Genomic DNA, 19197 nt, shown 5'->3' with positions numbered 1-19197 from the left:
TACAATTTAAGGAAAATAATAATAATAATAATTACAACTCCGCTATGCTGGTCCCAAGTCCGGGGCCTCATCTTGCAAGTGATGGGGAAGAAGGAGGGGGAGGAGTATCAACCTTGTGAAAAAACCGGGGAACATCTGGCTCCGGTTGGTAGCAACCTGTTAATGGACCCCTGCCTAGGGTTACAGGTGAAAACTGGTCAATGGTCTCGAAGGCGGAGGAGAAATCTCGGTTCCCAATGGCAGACTGAGTGGAAGAACCCAGTGGAGTAAACCACGAAAAAAAATAATCATTTCGGACATCAAAATTGAAAGTTTGCGGAGAAAAAGACCTACCAAAATTCATAATGCTCTACTTGAAGTTTGTGGGGTATAGTGTACTGGATCAAAACACAGTGTCACAGTGGGCTTCCCGTTTCTACAAAGGCTGGACAAGTACTGAAGACAACCCAAGGAGTAGGCGGCCGGTAACTGCAACTTCCGCTGTCATTATTGACAACGTTTTGTAAGAAGATAAGTGCAAAACATGCAAAGAAATTTCAAATGAAGCAGGGTGATACTTCACAGACTTTCTGCAAAATGTTTTGCGGCCAAAGATTTGCTAAAGAAGGTCTGACCCTTTTGGAGCTGGTGTTCTCATTCTGCATGATAATGCATGACCGCATACTGTCGAACCAGTATGGGAAATCCTTTCCCATCCACCCTAGTCCGGACATGAGCCCATCAGACTTTGATTTGTTTCCAAAACTCAAGAAACCACTCCGAGGGAAACATTTTCAAACCACTGAGGAGACTTCTGAAGCAGTGACCTGAGTGATCGCATAGATCAACAGAGATGGCATCCTAACGGAAATACAAGACTAATCCTCCATCCTATACTCCTACTTCTGTTTCAAGCTCGCACTCAGTGTGCAACCTAACGACTGACATGAGCCCATCAGACTTTGATTTGTTTCCAAAACTCAACTGTTTCAAAATGTCTTATTTAATCATATTTTAGATGTATTTGTATTTTTTTTCAATGTTTATATAATTTTTATTAACTTTTGGCAATTTTGTGTGACTCTGAATGGCTGAGGATGACTTTATTTTAAGGGTCAAAACTAGTCCCAAGATTCTTTAATGAAACTACAGATTATATTTATCACTAAATGTTGTATTGAATAGGTGAACCCCTTTATACCGTTTAAAGGTGCATCCACACCAAGATGTTTTCGTTAACTTTGTTAATAAACACTGTTAATGAACAATGTTCATGAACATTTTTGTATGTTAATAAACAAAATAGCGTGCTCATTAACTTTTCGAGCATGTTGATGAACACAATTTCTTTAACTTTTGTGAATGAAACTTTTCATTACCATTTCATGTTTTCATTAACATTTCGGTTCGCACATGCGCAAGGACGCAATTAGATATTAGAAGCATGCAAATTAGTAGCGCGAAATACGACGATTTCTTCTTCTAAAAATAGACTATCAACTTGCAAGCGAAAGTTCTAATATACAGTAGGGGCCTACCTTTAATTCTGTATGATATTATTTTAGCTATGTTCTAATGTAGTTTCATTTCCAGCTTCGCTCCTCGCTGAATAACCTAACCTCCCATTATCGCTTGTAAATCATGAAAACAATACTATCCTAAATAGGTATGTTAAATGAAGATTTTCTTTATTTCGTACCTTTACTAATTACCTCAGACAAAATAACTGAAATTGTTTGTTTTGATACTCTAGACAAATTGGTATATGAGTGAAATGTCACCAGTTGCTGGGAATAAGTTATAGCCTATAGCTGCCTCTGTGGATCAGTAGTAGAGTGTCGGCCTCCGGATCCCAAGATAGCGGGTTCAAACCCGGCAGAGGTAGTCAGATTTTTGAAGGGCGGAAAAAAGTCCATTCGACACTCCATGTCGTATGATGTCGGCATGTAAAAGATCTCTGGCGACACATTTGGTGTTTACCCGACAAAATTCAGTAAATCTCAGCCATAGATGCCCAAGAGAGTTTCGGTTTACTCGGTCTGCCATCTAGTGGGCCTAGAGTAAAACGGAATGTCGAAATTGATGAGCAGACAGCCAGATGGTGTCGAGTTGAAATGTCTGCACACGGTAGCTGAGGCCATACGATTATTATTATTATTGTTGTTTAGTTATAGCCTATCTAGGCCTATATATTAAAAAAAAAAGCCTGTCATTAGTGGAGCCAGCTTTCTGATTATCTCTATCATCTCAAATTGAAATGTCTGCACACGGTAGCTGAGGCCACACGATTATTATTATTATTATTATTATTATTATTATTATTATTATTATTATTTAGTTATAGCCTATCTAGGCCTATATATAAAAAAAAAAGCCTGTCATTAGTGGAGCCAGCTTTCTGATTATCTCTATCATTACTTCATTACTTGCAATTTCAGACCCAATTACTGTCACCAAGAACTGAAAGTCATGTGGGGGAATTCTCAAGAGAATTTTGAAATATTGCTGCATCATGAAATTAAAAGTTCTGACATAAGTGTTCTTTCCAAACTTAATTTTACTTGCCTTTCCAGTATTTTTCTTTCCTACACTTCACATCTGCACTTTTCTCTAACTGTACTCACGAAAATAATGAAAGCTGCATCTGTATTTTCTTCTTCCTGGCCCTATCAATTGTAACCTCACAAACGCTATTTTGGTGTGGACACAATGTTGAAGTTTGTTAACAAAAGTTTATTAACATCTGGAGAAATGTTTTCTTTAACATTGTGTATTAACTTTGTTTCATTAACATTGTTTATTAACTTTGATGTGGACTAACTAATAGTTTTTGAGAAAAAAACGTTTTTCTCTGCATGCTTTATTCTTGGTCTCTTTGTCCTGGTTTCTTTCTCGTAAAATCCACTCGACGGACCACACTCAAATTTGGAAAGCATACAACTGAAAACTTTGTATCTTAAGGGAGCTGTGCGGGTTCATAAGAAAATGTACACTTAGGACTTTTAAAAGTGAATGCCCAGCCCAAATGGTTAGTTCTATTAAATAATGGAGTACAAATGAAATGGCATATGGCTTTTAGTGCCTGGAGTGTCTGAGGACATGTTCGGCTCGCCAGGTGCAGGTCATTTGATTTGACTCCCGTAGGCGACCTGCACGTCGTGATGAGGATGAAATGATGATGAAGACGATACATACACCCAACCCCTGTGCCAGCGAAATTAACCAATGATTAGAGGAATGATTTTTTCGCAGTAATTTATGTTCGATTTTGCGAATAGAAAACCATTTTTCGTGTTATTTCACAAAATAGGGCTGATCCCATCGCTTTTATTTCTCTTTAATCCTTTCCTAAAGTTATTATATAGCCTTAATCAAGATTACATAACAAATTACTCTTTCACCTTATATGGCCAACCATTGAGGAATTTTATAGAATATTAATACGACGAGATATTTCTGTCGAAATGAGAAATCCTTATTGTCTTCTGTTTTCCTTCACACACACATGATATTGGAATACAATTTCAAGATCGTTATTTTCGACGAATTTTGTTGCATTTTTGCACTTATCACAAAATAAGTAAATTTTGCTTTAAAATGGCCTTGTTGCTTTAATTTGCTCTAATTCGTGAAAACATTTCTTAACCAGAATCAAACGATTTGTGAAGATATTTCAAAATCACTTCAAAATACTTTTTGTTGAGTTTATCGTTAGTGCAAAAAATCAGGCCTCTACCAATGATGGTTAAAATTTCCAACTCTGTCAGGAATCGAACCCGGGACCCCTTTGATTAAAGGCCAGCACACTAACCATTTAGCCATGGAGCCGGACTAATATGGAGTCAGCGAATGTATTTCTGTGACTGGCAGTAGGCAATGGGGCTTGCCATTTAAATGAAAATTCCCCAACCCAGAATTCACATGATAAACAACGTATGATGACCTCCCCATCGCGTTTCTCGCTAAGAGCCATACAATTTAATAACATTTTTCTCACATACACAATACTTCACCTAAAGTTCAGTATATAATCTAGACTTCCATATTGAAACACGGGTACATCAGCTAGTTTTGTAATATTGGTAGATATTGGTACTGTATTTTTTTCTCAGATTAAATTTGTAATTCGTTATAAATATGACTATGAATTCAAAAAGCACCCTTCAAGCCTGAAATAATTTTTCTGACAGGAAAAGTTGGGGTCATCGTGCATAGGCTACACAGTCATCTTGAATTTGGAGCAATACTGTAACTTTAAGCGTATAGATACACTAGGAACTTGCTCTGTATTTTTCAAATGATGATAAGACTGTAATCACTTGGTTACAGAGATGTAGTTTCTTTTTACAAAATTCTGGAGCATTTATGTCAGGGTACTCCTTTCAGGGTAAGTATGAGACACATAATTAAGAAAACAATACATTCCGTGAGATTTCATATTAAAAATTACCTGTCAACTACTGCTGTAATTTTCATATCTCTTCAGTGATAAATCTGCCTTGGTAAGCCTGTATGACATGTTCTATTCTATAACCCAGTTAAAATATCATTACTGAACTTTTTATGCTTCTTAGAATCATCATTGATCCATGCATGATCAAAGATCTTGAAACCGGGCGAGTTGGCTGTGCGGTTAGGGGTGTGTAGCTGTGAGCTTGCATCCGGGAGGCAGTGGGTTCGAGCCCCACTGTCGGCAGCCCTGAAGATGGTTTTCTGTGGTTTCCCCATTTGCACACCAGGCAAATGCTGGGGCTGTACCTTAATTAAGGCCACGGCTGCTTCCTTCACATTCCTAAGTCTTTCCTATACAATTGTCACCACAAGACCTATTTGTGTCGGTGCGACGTAAAGCAAATAGCAAAAACAAAAATTCTGAATTTGGAGGTATTTTTCAGAAAAAAATATTGCATAGATACAAAAACTCAGAACTAAAACTGTTCAACAAATTATTTTCAGTGAAAGGGAGTGTAACGCAACTCAACTTATAGTCTTTACTTGAACTGTAATGGTATGTGTAAGCTAAAGGTTTGTTTAGAAGATTGAGAGGCAGGCTACATTCAGGGAAATGGGGTGGATTAGGGAGCAGCAATGAGAGTATTAAGTAACTTAATAAATATATATATTTACCAGATATTGTAACAGGAGCTGAATCATCACTGACAAGGGATATTATGGATGCAGAAAATTTCCTATGGAACTGGACTGTTTACAACAGAGACAAGATGGGAATGGCAGGAGGGGTAATATTCAAACTGGCAAAAGAAAAAATTGTAAGCAATGAAAAAGTTAAGGATTTGAAACATTATATTCTAGGTGTAATAGTCACCTATAAAAATAATACATAACTTGATGTTTACCAGGTGTACAGACCTGCAAAGGGTGGCACTGACGCTGATACAGCTTATCTGATAAGACAATACAGTGCATATATATATAAGACAGTACAATCGCATGAATAACTAACCTTTTAAAAATATTCGGGTTTGATTTATACCGTGCTTAATATTAATAACATTATTTTATATTCCTATGTTTACATATTTATAGAAAGCACATATTACAAGTTCTGTCTTCCAACGGACAAACATACGGGGTTGAAGTGTGTAAGCTACAATTGACAATTTCTTGGATGGGAATGAGAGAATTTCCTCTATGAAAATTCCTGTTATTCATTCAGTGAAACATATATGTACATACTTCAACAAGTTTAATGATTGATTTTGCACAGAGTTGGAATGCTATGTGACTTTCCCTGTTCACTGCGTTTCTGAAAAGAATATTTAAAACTTATCAGGCGTCCACTGATAATAGCTAGCCTATAAGTAGAGAGTGAGTTTCATCACTAGTGAAGAGATAGATATTTACTATCCAAGTACAACACTGTAAATGCCATAACAAGTAAATATATTTCAAATAAATATGATGGATGGTATAAGCGATCAAAAAGCTGTTTTTGTTATAGTTAAAACATAAAGGCAATAGAAAGGAAGGTTGTAAAGTAGGACTATTAGGCCATCGATAAGACAGACATGGAAGAGTTTAAGAAAGTAATTATGATCAGTGGAAAATGCTGAATAAAAATGTGAACATCCCGTGCAATGGGTTTACAGCAATTGTTGAGGAGTGTGCAAACAGATATGTAAGGTGGTAAGGAATGGTAAAGGCCCACTATATTATAACAGAGAAATAGATTATGAGGGATGTACAGGTTAGAAAGAAATAAGAGTTAGGAATGGTTGTGGAAGTAAGGAAAGAAACAACAAACTTAACAGGAAATAGCATTTTGCAAAAATGTCAGCTAAAGATGGCAAACATGAATTTCAGGGAAAATGGGAGGATATATATAGGTACTTTAAGGCAGAAACAAGTTCCAGGAAGGACAGACAGAGGGCATGTGTATGTGAGAACTTACAGAAGGTGGAAAATGGGAGTGCATGTGAGGACTTACAGAAGCTACAAGTATTTAGTCACCAGTATGTAAAGATAGTTGGATATAAGGATAATGTCCAGGTTGAGGATGTGACTAATACTGGCAAAGTACTGAAATTTACCTATGGAAGCTCGCCTGGTCATGATCGTTAAGGTGCTGGAGTCTAAAACGGTCTGACACCGAGGTTAGCCGGTTCGAGTCCCGTTGGTCGAAAACATTTTCACCATCAGAATATTGGCCGGCAGGGTAGGGGAGGTGGTGGTATATAATTTCTAATCACTAGATTGCGTGCCAAAAGCCTGGATTAAATTCCAAACCTCTCCGCAGCGCTCATATGTGAGGGCATATGACGCTGTTGATGGTGATTCGTCCATCGGATGGGGACATTAAGCCTTGAGCAGACACCTTGGTGCTATTCGACAGGAATAGACTATGTGCCAGCACCGGGTTTCACTCTCTCCCTACTATCATATATCACGTCATTCATTTCATCTCATTAACTCCTCTGATGAGGTTGATGTCAGAAAGGGCATCCAGTCATAAAAACCCACCACGACAGATTCATCTCACCTCATACCCGATCCCGTAGGGAAACGGGACAAGGGTTGGACAAACAAACTGAAATTTACCTATGGTAATAAAGACATTTACAAAAAGATACAAAAGTTGAAAGCTAGAAAATCAGCTGAGATTGATAAGATTTCTGGGGATATACTAAAGGCAATGGGCTGGGAATAGTGCCATATATGAAATATTCTGATCGTGAAGGAGCTATTACCAAATGAATGGAGAGTTGCTACAGTAGCCCCAGTATAGAAAGGAAAGGGTGATAAACAACAAGCACATAATTACAGGCCTGTCACCTTGACATGTGTTGCTTATAAGCTATAGGAAAGCATTCTTTCTGATTAGACACATTTTCAAAATGACAAACTGGTGAGACAGAAGGCACTTCAGATTTAGTCAAGTTATTCCAGTGAGCCCCAACTTGTAGAATTTCTCCAAGATATAGCAAATATTTTAGATTCAGGGTTCTCGGACTAGGCAAAGACTGGTTGAATGGGAGGCTAAATTTCTAGAAAGTAAACCTCGGAGAAATAAAATAGGTGCAAAATTATCTGATCCTCTTATGATTAAGAGTGATGTCTCACAAGGCAGTATTATTAGACCTTCATGCTTTCATTTGTACCTAAATGATATGAGTAAAGAACTGGGATCACAGTAAGGCTTTTTGCAGATGATGTTATACTGTATAGAGTAGTAAATAAGTTACGGGGTTGTGAGAAACTACAAAAAAGACCTCGACATTGTTGTGAGGTAATAAATAATAATAATGTTATTGGCTTTACGTCCCACTAACTACTTTTACGGTTTTCGGAGACGCTGAGGTGCCGGAATTTAGTCCCGCAGAAGTTCTTTTATTTGCCAGTAAATCTACCGACACGAGGCTGACGTATTTGAGCACCTTCAAATATCACTGGACTGAGCCAGGATTGAACCTGTCAAATTGGGTTCAAAAGGCCTCAACCGTCTGAGCCACTCAGCCCGGCTGTTGTGAGATGGACAGCAGACAATGGTATGATGGTAAACAGAATGAAAAGTCACGTTGTACGTTTCACCATTAGGAAATTGGATAAATATTAACACTAATGAGATTGTAAATAAAGGTTATACATCTCTTCATATGTTTCATCAAGGTATTTAGGGGTTGTAATAAAGATGTAAAGGAAAGGGTATATAAATCTCTGGTAAAACCCCTATTTGAGTAAGGTTCGGTGTATGGGACCGACATAAATATTACTTGATACGAAAACTAGAAAGGATACAAAAAAAACTGCACAATTTGCTCTGGGTGATTTCCAACAAAAGAGTAATGAAAATGTTGCAAATTTTGGGCTGGGAAGACTTGGGAGTCAGGAGATGAGCTGCTCAATTAAGCAGTATGTTCTGAGCTGCCAGTGGGGAGATGGCATGGAATGGCATCAGTAGACAAATAAGCTTAAGTGGAGCTTTAAAGGTAGGAAAGACTATAGGCTAATATGAAGATAAAGTTGAAATTCAGGATGACAATGTAGGCCTACCATTTGACAAATTGCAGCAAATATTAATTTATAAGAAGAGGAATTACAGATTGGAATAATTTATCATAGGAAATGTTCAATAAATTTCCACATTCTTTGAAATCACTTAAGAAACTACTAGATAAACAATTGATAGGATATCTGCCAGCTGGGCAACAGCTCCAAATGTAAATAAATGACAGCAGATAGAAATGCAGTAAACTAAATTTTCTCCATCCTTGAAGATAGGAACATACATTAGGATAAATACAATGACAGGTCAGTTTGGAAAGATTGAGCAATGGAAAGAAGAGATGAGGACACAAGTATGAAAACTTAGAAGATCAGGACAAACTGCTAATTTTCATACATTGCCAACTTCACGTAGATGAGCTCTCACCTTAACAGTCTGAAATGTCCTACATCCATTTCATTCAGTTTCCCAATAAGTTGTTTCTACTTCTCAGTGTCATCCGGAGGATGGGCATCAACACTCACTGAGGGGTCGAACTTGCCAGAACTTCAGTCTTGTTAAGGAAAATGCAGGACCTTATACTGACCTGCAGGGCACTTTCTTTCCTTCAGTATTTATCCAATTGTCCTCACAGTTTACCTTCTATATTCATCTTCCTCTGCTCATCTAGCTTTCTTTTTTATCCTACACTTCCCATTTCAAGAACGAAGATTGGGCAAGTTGAACCCTTCAGTAAATGTTGATGTCTGTCTTCCTGATGAAGCCGGGAAACAGAGACTGATTTTGTGGGAGCTCAGAACTAATGCAAGGAATTGGTGTAGGAAAACTGGGATTGACAAGGAGCAAGACAGCTGTGTATAAAGATGATGAGATTGTTCCTTCTTCTTTGTTTTCTTTCATTTCTTTTTGTTTGGCCTTGTCTTTCCTTTCTATTGCTTCTTCATTCCACACTGATTTGACATACTGTGTGACTGTGTTTATCCTATTTGTGTTCCTACCCAAGTTCCTATCTTTTCACAAGGAACTTAACCTGTCACTTATTCATTCCTTCCCATTGCTTATTTCATTCTCATTAGCTTCCATACCTTCCTCACACATTTTGTATTCTTCTATTTCCAATCCTTGTACTGAAATGATTAATTAGCACTACATGATCATTCTTACCCTTACAGCAACACTCAATGCCTCATAAAACTTTCCTGCCTCTTGCTACTACACATAGTAAATATACTAACACAATACTTTAGATTTTTTCAAATGGGGACATCTGTTTGTCTTTGACATATCTGCTCAATGCTACCTAATCCAAAGCTCGCAAGGCATGCAATATTGGCCATGTAAGCTGATGTAATTAAATGGTAACTAGCTGAAACTCATCAAAACATGATGATCAATGGTCAATTTATTGAAGGATTTCCTTACATACGACATTCCTTGTACTTTACTTTTTTACAATTTTCTTTACGTAGCACTGACGCACAGAGACAATGGGATGGGAAATAGCTAGAAGTGGGAAGGAAGGGACCCTGGCCTTAAGGTACAGCACCTCGCATTTGCCTGGTGTGAAAATGGGGAACCAGGGAAAACCATCTTCAGGGCTGCAGACAGTAAGGTTCAAACCCACTATCTCCTGAATGCAAACTGATAGCTACATGACCTAAACCACACAGCATTTGCTCGGTGCATTCCTTGTACAATTTGGCTACCTCTTGAGGTGCAACTTTAAAATATCACTCTCTTGACACTGCAACATTTAACTGGCCATGGCTGAACATTGGCTGAGGTATATAGAGACCTTCACGTCCCTTAAAGTTTATTGATTGCGATACAAACTGCCAAGCAAATTGGAAATTGATGCCTCTTGAAAGAAAATGGAAGTGTTTTATTGGATGTTGTTACATCAATTCGAAGGATTAGAGCTATCTGTCCAGGTTTATCTACACTTATTATTTCCAAATCTAAATCATTTTCATACATACTTCTTACAATTCGGCCCTAATCTGTTTCTGTTTATGAGTCGTTGGGAAATGTTTTTATTTCTAAGGAGCATTACTATGGCTCCAATTTTTAGAATAAGAATATGTGAAGGCAAACAATTAATTCCAAGGAATTCAAGCAGTATGTAGGAAATTGAAGTAGTGTGTTTTCATCTTCAGTATAAATCCGTTGACAATAGCATATGGTTTTGAACTACCAGGTATAAGCCCAATGACTTTCAAATTAATTAAGAATGGCAACTTTCGAAAAAATGCTGAAATCATTTGCAGAAGTGAACATTTGTCTATAAATTTCAATCACGATAACATCATGTGCTAAAACTCTAGCTGGTAGTTCAATAGCGTAGGTAGTTCAATAGTTAAATGAATTTCATTTTATGTGGTTTTTCCCTGCATATTTTTATGTAAGCAACGAGTTTACAAGAATTTGGGGGGGGGGGTATTTAATACAATTATAAATAAATAATTGTTTGGCAATAAGCATGTGGCAAAATTTTCGCTTTGGAATGTGATTTTAATCCAGACACCGAACTCTCATTAAAATTTAGAGGAATTTTGAATGTAATGTGCACCCTTCAACCACTGGGCAGCAAAACAGCGGCTATTCCTGTCCACGATGTACAGCTGACCATGAAGACATCTGAATGCGCATGCGTACCTACCCCCTTCCACCTCCCCTTATCATGCCTCTTGCTCAGCGCTTTCAAGGTTCAGATTGCCTCGAAGTACTGGCTATCGCTTTGGCAAATCAGTTGCTACATTTTTCTTTAATAATTTTAAATATACGGCAAGAAATATTTTTGTCTTTAAAGATACTCTGTAAATCTACAGGCCAAGAGCTTTCATCAGAATGCTTTATAACGTTAATCGGTTCAGCCATTCTCTCAAAATCATGATCACAAAAATCAGCTTAAGGTTTTAAATATATACAGTAGATGTTCTGTGGGAGTATCGTTGGGAAGTAGTAGTACCAAATACACCAAATACCACAAGACATTGATTGCCAGCACACCTAGCTGGACGGACTTGAAACTGAGTGTAGTAGTACTGTATTACCAATCAGATTATGTAGTGTGAAATTTTGACCTTGGATTTGCATTAAGTAATTTTAGTGAAAATTTAATTTATCCGATGACAAAAGGTTTTGGAATTATAATCATACAAGCAATGAACCATGTTTGGTAAGGTTTGTGCAGTTTTTTTTGCTGCAATAACTTGGAACTTGTTGAGCTATCAAAATCTTTCTTCCGCTTTCCTCGAGACAAAACATTGTAAGTAAGTTCCAATATTGTAAAATGTTAGTATACACATCACGTTAGGTTTAAAATTTAGTTGTCAACACGAATACTTAGATTAATTACATGAAGGAAATTAAAACAAAATACATAAAACAAAACTACTACTTATTCTACTGCTTTTCCCAGATCTGTGGGGCCACGGGTGCGAGCTGTGTCACACATGTGAATTTGGCCCTATTTTGCGGCCGAATGCCCTTCCTCATGCCAACCCTATATGGAGGGATGTAATCACTAGACCTCGGATTTTTTGGGAAAGGCCTATTTTGCTTCTGAAGACAGAACTGAAAATGTTGTATTTACAGGTTTCATGCTGCCTATTTATAAGTTTATAAACGGAGGTTCTATAGTGCCTAAAAAGGCCTGAATTGATGTTAGAACCTATATTTGCCTATATTCCTATAATTCCTATTTTTTATTTATTCCTATAATTCGTATTTTTTATTCCTAAATCGGTTAAAATCCTCTTAAGATATTCCGAGAAAATACAACATTTGCTGACTTGTTTACAGTACCTTAAACAAAATCTTAAAATTGGAAAGCTATAAACCACACTCTCTGGAAAGTCTTATGAACTTTCCGCAGTGAACACTTCCATTAGTCTGTCATGAGGTCAGAGACAGTATCCACTGGCCTGCTGAAATAAAAACTCCATTTCATTCTGTGAGAACATTTTGGTATTCCTGTTTGTTCAGTGTGTGAATTATGCCAAAAGTGTCAGGTTCCAAGTAGCCTTTAATTAAAATGTTACATGAGTTTCCCTAATTCACATTGGATGGTACAATTATATTTTGTGACATTTGCAGCAAAGAGGTAAGTGAAATTTGTTTTATATTTCCCCACTAATGGGTTATTATCAATTTAGCAAAAGACATAAATACATAAAATCAAAACTGCCTAAAAATACTTTAGAATCTATTTGAGAGCCTATTTAGGCAGCTAAATAACATTTTAGCCACTAAAAATTCGAGGTCTGGTAATCACTATTGCATGTTTCTGTGATGGTTGGAAGTGTAGTGTGTTGTCTGAATATGAAGAGAAAAGTGTTGGAAAAAACCCAGTCCCCGAACCAGAAGAATTAATTAGACGTGAATAAAATCCCTGATCATGCCGGGAATCAAATCCGTGACTTCTAAACAGAACGCCTCAACGCTGACTATTCAGCCAAGGATCCGGACAAAACAAAATCATGGTTGAGTTTCGTTATTTCTATCAGTATCAACATTCAACTTTCGTAGTGGAACAAAGCAAAAATAATTATTTCTATCAATTTTAACATGCAACTTGAGTAGTTTCGACCTTGCCGCCTGATGTTTAAGGTCGGGCGGCCAGGTGAGCCACTGTCAACATCTCTCTCAGTTTAGCACGGGAGAATATGGAAGTGTCCAGTACTGTCTATAGTATATTTGATAGTTCTGGTATAGTATGTTTGACAGTATGGTTATCATTTGTTCTTCACATGGCAATATGGTGATGGTTGTTTTCAGGGTGTTAAAACAGGATTATCAGTCTTGTAGGAACAAGCAAGAACAGAGATAGCAAACTTAATTACCTTGTATGCCTTTCGCATGTCACTGGCTGTGGTAAAAACAGCCTCCCATTTGGAAACAAGTGCAATTCTAATTACTGTTAAATGAATGAATGAATGAATGAATGAATGAATGAATGAATGAATGAATGAATGATAGAATGAATGAATGAATGAATAAATAAATAAATAAATAAATAAATAAATAAATAAATAAATAAATAAATAAATAAATAAATAAATAAATAAATAAATAAATAAATAAATAAATAAATAAATAAATAGGTCTAGTTCAGGATTGCAAAAGGCATTTTACAAAACAGAGGATGATTAAGACTCTTTCATATTTTTGAAATTTTCAGAAGCTACTTTGGCTATCTCAAGCTACAAGATTATTAACTCATGGCATTATTCACTATTAAACATTAAGAAAGCCCTCTCCAACAGCAGGATTGTAGGATTCCACCAAGATAGCAGATATCTTGGATTCAGGAGGTCAAATGGACTGTATCGCGATTGACCTGTCTAAAGCATTTGATAGGGTGGATCATGGGAGACTACTGGCAAAAATGAGTGCAACTGGACTAGATAAAAGAGTGGCTGAATGGGTTGCTATATTTCTAGAAAATACGAGGCACGTCCAGAAAGTAAGTTCCGTTTCAATTTATCTCCACTGCAGCGCTGCGATCGCAGTTCCGCACTTGCACAGTAGACGCTCTGTATCAAGGAGAAGAAGCATATGCCATTTTGAGATCGCTGTCAGCCACGTATGCTTTGTTGTGCTTGTTTACAATGTCAGTGTTGATTGAAAATCCCGCCGCTTGTGAAATCAGATCTGTGATTCGTTTTCTGAATGCTAGGAAAGTGAAACCAATTGAAATTTATCGACAAATTTGCGACGTTTACGGACAAAATGCGATGAGTGATTCAATGGTGAGAAGGTGGGTCCGACAGTTCAATGAAGGACGTAGTGACGTGCACGATGAAGAACGAAGTGGGCGTCCATCTTTGGTTACAGAAGAACTGGTTCGCGCGACTGATGACAAGATCGGGGAAAACCGCAGGTTTACAATTAGTGCTCTCGCTATGGAATTTCCCCAAATCTCACGATCACTAATTCATGAAATTGTTACCGAAAAACTGAAATTTCATAAACTTTGCTCACGTTGGGTACCAAAGATTCTTACTGAGCAAATCAAAACAAAACGGATGGGTAGTGCACTTCAGTTTTGACCCGTAATAATGAAGGTGGCAAAGAATTTCTGACACAGATAGTCACAGGAGATGAAACTTGGGTTTCTTACGACACCCCTGAAAGTAAGCGTTAATCAATGGAATGGAGGCACACTTCATCCCCAGCAACGGTTAAGCTGAAACAAATCTTGACACCTCGAAAAATGATGTGCACAGTGTTCTGGGACTGCAAAGGCATCTTACTCATTGATTTCTTACTGCATGGTCAAACAATGAAGGCAGATGTTTATTGCGAGACACTTAGGAAATTGCGCGCGCAATACAGAATAAGCGCCGAGGATTGCTGTCAAAAGGTGTTTTTTTCCTTGATGACAACGCACGACCACACACTGCAAATGTGACGGAAAACCTCCTACAGGGATTTAACTGGGACGTGTTTAACCATCCTCCGTACAGCCCTGACCTCGCTCCTAGCGACTTTCATCTGTTCTTACATCTCAAGTCTTTCCTTGGCGGTCAACACTTCAACAGTGATGAAGAGCTGAATGAAAATGTTTCCAACTGGTTGAAGACACAGGCGGCAAACTTCTATGAAGAAGGTATACAAAAACTTGTGCCCCGCTATGACAAATGCCTGCAAAATTTTGGCAGTTACGTGGAAAAGTAGTTTAAGAGTTGTAGAATTTTGTGCAATAAATAATTTTTCTGTATCTGTACACAATTTAGTTTTATTACCAAACGGAACTTACTTTTTGGATGTACTTCGTAGATCTCAGAGAATTAGAGTACGCGAAACTTTATCTGACCCTGTAATAATTAACAGGGGAATTCTTCAAGGCAGTATTATTGGACCTTTATGTTTTCTTATATACACATAAATAATGAGTAAAGAAGTAGAATCAGAGATAATGCTTTTTTGTGGATGATGTTATTCTGTATAGCGTAATAAATAAGTTACAAGATTGTGAACAACTGCAACGTGACCTTGATAATGTTGTGAGATGGACAGCAGGCAATGGTATGTTGACAAACAGGGTTAAAAGTCAGGTTGTGAGTTTCACAAATAGGAAAAGTCCTCTCAGTTTTAATTACTGCGTTGATGGGATGAAAGTTCCTTTTGGGGGTCATTGTAAGTATGTAGGTGTTAATATAAGAAAAGATCTTCATTGGATTAATCACATAAATGAGATTGAGATCTCTGCACATGGTTATGAGGGTGTTTAGGGGTTGTAGTAAGGATGTAAAGGAGAGGGTATATAAGTCTCTGGTAAGACCCCAACTAGAGTATGGTTCCAGTGTATGGTACACTCACCAGGATTACGTGATTCAAGAACTGGAAAAAATCCAAAGAAAAGCAGCTCGATTTGTTCTGGGTGATTTACAACAAAAGAATTGCATTACAAAAATATTGCAGAGTTTGGGCTGGGAAGAATTGGGAGAAAGAAGACGAGCTGCTCGACTAAGTGGTATGTTTGCAAGAAATCAGCTTCATTTCCCGTATCAAATCCTATTTACAAAGACTTAATAATAAAAACTCTTCCACCTTTTTGATACTTATATTTGCATTTAAGCAAATTAATTAATCATACACAGTGCATGTTTCGTTCCTTTTTAGAACATCTTCAGCTGTTTTACATTGCTTAGGTGAATTCACTATTTATCTTTTAAGAACATCTTAAACAGTTACCTTCTTTTTCTTAAATACTACATAAATTTAAAATAAATTAAAAACAATGTGGATGGTTGAATGGGGTAGTGAAATGTGAGGGAAATGGATCTACTTATAGTTGGCCTAATTAAAAAAAAACTATTTCTATTCATGAACAGATGTAAAAAATGTTTCCAGCATTATTATCGCTAAAATATTCTGCTTGTGTTCTAATAAAAAGTTTTTTGAAAAAATAACATTCCTTTGTCACTGTTCTGAATATTGCTAGGTGTTCTCTTCATTTACTTCCTCCAAGGTGGTTGCTGTTCGTTTTAAATATACAAAATGTCCCTTGAATTTGGTTAATTCAGGAACCTTGAAGCTGATTGCTGTTTTGCTATTGATTAAAGAGCCTCCCCATAATCTTGTTGTCGGGCCGATGACCTTCGATGTTAGGCCCCTTTAAACAACAAGCATCATCATCATCACTAATCTTGTTGTTGTCAAAATCCATTCCTACTGTGTCCTTGGAGGGGCGACGGCTGAAGCAGCCTGAGCAGGCTCCAAGGACACAGTAGGAATAGCAGGCTGCTTTTGACAACAACAAGATTATGGGGAGGCTCTTTTATCAATAGCGAAACAGTTATCAGCTTCAAGGTTCCCAAACTAACCGAATTCAAGGGACATTTTGTAAATTTAAAGCAAACAGCAATCTCCTTGGAGGAAGTAAATGAAGAGAACACCTAGTAATATTCAGAACAGTGACAAAGGAAAGTTATTTTTTCAAAAACCTTTTTATTAGAAGACAAGCAGAATATTTTAGCAATAATAGTGCTGGAAACATTTTTTACAACATCTGTTCAAATGAATAGAAATAGTTTGTTTAAATTAGGCTAACTATAACTAGATCCATTTCCCTCTCATTTCACTACCCCATTCAACCATCCACATTGTTTCTAATTTATTTTAAATTTACATAGTATTTAAGAAAAAGAAGGTATCTGCTAAAGATGTTCTTAAAAAGAAAAATACTTAGTGAATTCACCTAAGCAATGTAAAACAACTGAAGATGTTCTAAAAAGGAACGAAACATGTACTGTGTATGATTAATTAATTTGCTTAAATGCAAATATAAGTATCAAAAAGGTGGAAGATTTTTTTATTGTTATTAAGTCTTTGTAAGTGGTATGTTCTGAGCTGTCAGCGTAGAGATGGGGTAGAATGACATTAGTAGACGAGTATGTTTGAATGGCATCTTTAAAAGTAGGAAAGATCACAATATGAAGATAAAGTTGGAATTCAAGAGGACAAATTGGGGTAAATATTCATGTATAGGAAGGGGAATTAGCGATTGGAATAACTTACCAAGGGAGATGTTCAATAAATTTCCAATTTCTTTGCAATCATTTAAGAAAAGGCTAGGAAAATGATAGGGAATCTGCCACCTGGGCAACTGCCCTAAATGCAGATCAGTATTGATTGATTGAACTGTACAAGACAAGGTGACAAGCTACCACTATATCATAATAATACTAACCTGCCATCCCGCTGTTGTAAAGCTTTCAGTCCTTCAATGATGGCTCCTCTGTCTACTCGGGACAAGTTATCTCCAAGGATAATTAAGGTAGCAAGTCCTGTGTATGTCATTGCAATATGACTGCAGGCATATTCTTTTGAGCACCGTAATTCAGTATCAGGAAAAATCAAGGTACTAGATCCTTGAAATCCACTAGCTTTTCGACACTCTTCACGTTCTAAACGGAAAATAAATGACGAAATCACACATGATTTACACAAGAACAAGGCTAACACTAGAAATTACTCTACAATCTTACATACCCGAATCATTAGGCAAAATCTGAAGTCTGTAAATCCACTCAATAATGTTTTGTTTCTTAGCCTCATCCAAATCATCCAATGCATTTAAAATGTCCAAGCCAGATATAGTAAAAAAGGCAATTGTTAATCTTGTAGAATCATGAGATGATAATTCCCCTGGTAAAATATCTAGATACCTTTTCAGGTATCGGATATGTAGTGTTCTCAATAATGAACTATCTCTCGAATCATTTGGTAACATTTTAAGTTTTAAAAGGTCGGAGGAAAGGGGAGTGGCTTTCTTAACCTATACTCTACCACAAAATTCACGTTCACAGTTTAACTAAGTAAAAGAAATACTTCATTTTAATGAATATTTACAAATTTTTTATTCAAGAATCAAAAATAATTACTCTGACACCAGTTATATGTGACTTTACTATAAGGAAATAAGACACATCGTCCACTTAACGAACAAAAGAGCGTTGTAAATACTAAACTGTTTTCATTAAATTCCAGGCATGCCAATTTACAACAGAAATTCATGGGAATGTGAAAAATATTTAGTAATTACTCCTTGCTATAATCGCTAAGGGTATCTTATTATAAGAAGAAGTTTTGATATCTGGTAGGCCGTGATTTCAATAGTAAGAATTAAAAGATGTTCCATAGCATGCCTATACAACCACCGCCGTCTCGATCCTCCTATACTGCCTGCTCTATGCGAGCCTTTTTGCGACTACGCTGTGACATAATTTTTCCACTAGATGGCAGACGTAGACGCACAATATTCTAAACTTATTCTAATGACAACAGCCTACAAAACAGTATGGTCATATGTTCACTGAAGCTAGTAAATTACATCAGTAATATTAAATATCGGCAAAATGACCTGTATGAAGTCGCAGTTGGCTTCTTCATGCACAATTTAAAGATTTTCCTGGACGAAGGCTTGGAGTGGTACCGTACATTTTTGTGTTCTTGCCTACGCAATATAAGAAAATAGAGGTCTTACGAACTTGGTTAGGATAATATAACTAACAGTTTGCTGATATTCTTTGACCTCACACTGTAAAAAGCACATTCTGAAAGGTTTTTTTTTTGCTGGTTGTTTTACGTCGCACCGACGATGGGATAGGAAAGGCCTAGGAATGGGAAGGAAGCGGCCGTGGTCTTAATTAAGGTACAGCCCCAGAATTTGCCTCGTGTGAAAATGGGAAACCAGGGAAAACCATCTTCAGGGCTGCCAACAGTGAGATTCGAACCCGCTATCT

The 19197-nt window shown here is 37.0% G+C and overlaps 1 protein-coding gene across 1 annotated transcript in view; it reads right to left on the bottom strand.

Moving 5' to 3' along the window:
- Window positions 1–18400, bottom strand: part of betaggt-I (geranylgeranyl transferase type-1 subunit beta) — a 135233-nt gene extending 116833 nt beyond the window's left edge. Inside the window, exons 1-2 of the mRNA XM_067137803.2 lie at window positions 17945–18400; window positions 17643–17859 (exon numbers count right to left, since the gene is read on the bottom strand). Of these exons, the coding sequence (XP_066993904.2) occupies window positions 17643–17859; window positions 17945–18185 (458 nt within the window). The 5' untranslated portion in view covers window positions 18186–18400. The remainder of the gene's footprint in view (window positions 1–17642; window positions 17860–17944) is intronic.
- Window positions 18401–19197: the final 797 nt, after the last annotated feature.

Source organism: Anabrus simplex, chromosome 1, assembly GCF_040414725.1.
Source record: "Anabrus simplex isolate iqAnaSimp1 chromosome 1, ASM4041472v1, whole genome shotgun sequence".
NCBI lineage: Eukaryota > Metazoa > Arthropoda > Insecta > Orthoptera > Tettigoniidae > Anabrus > Anabrus simplex.
Note: the sequence above shows the minus strand (reverse complement) of the source record. Positions and strands in the feature narration are given on the sequence as shown.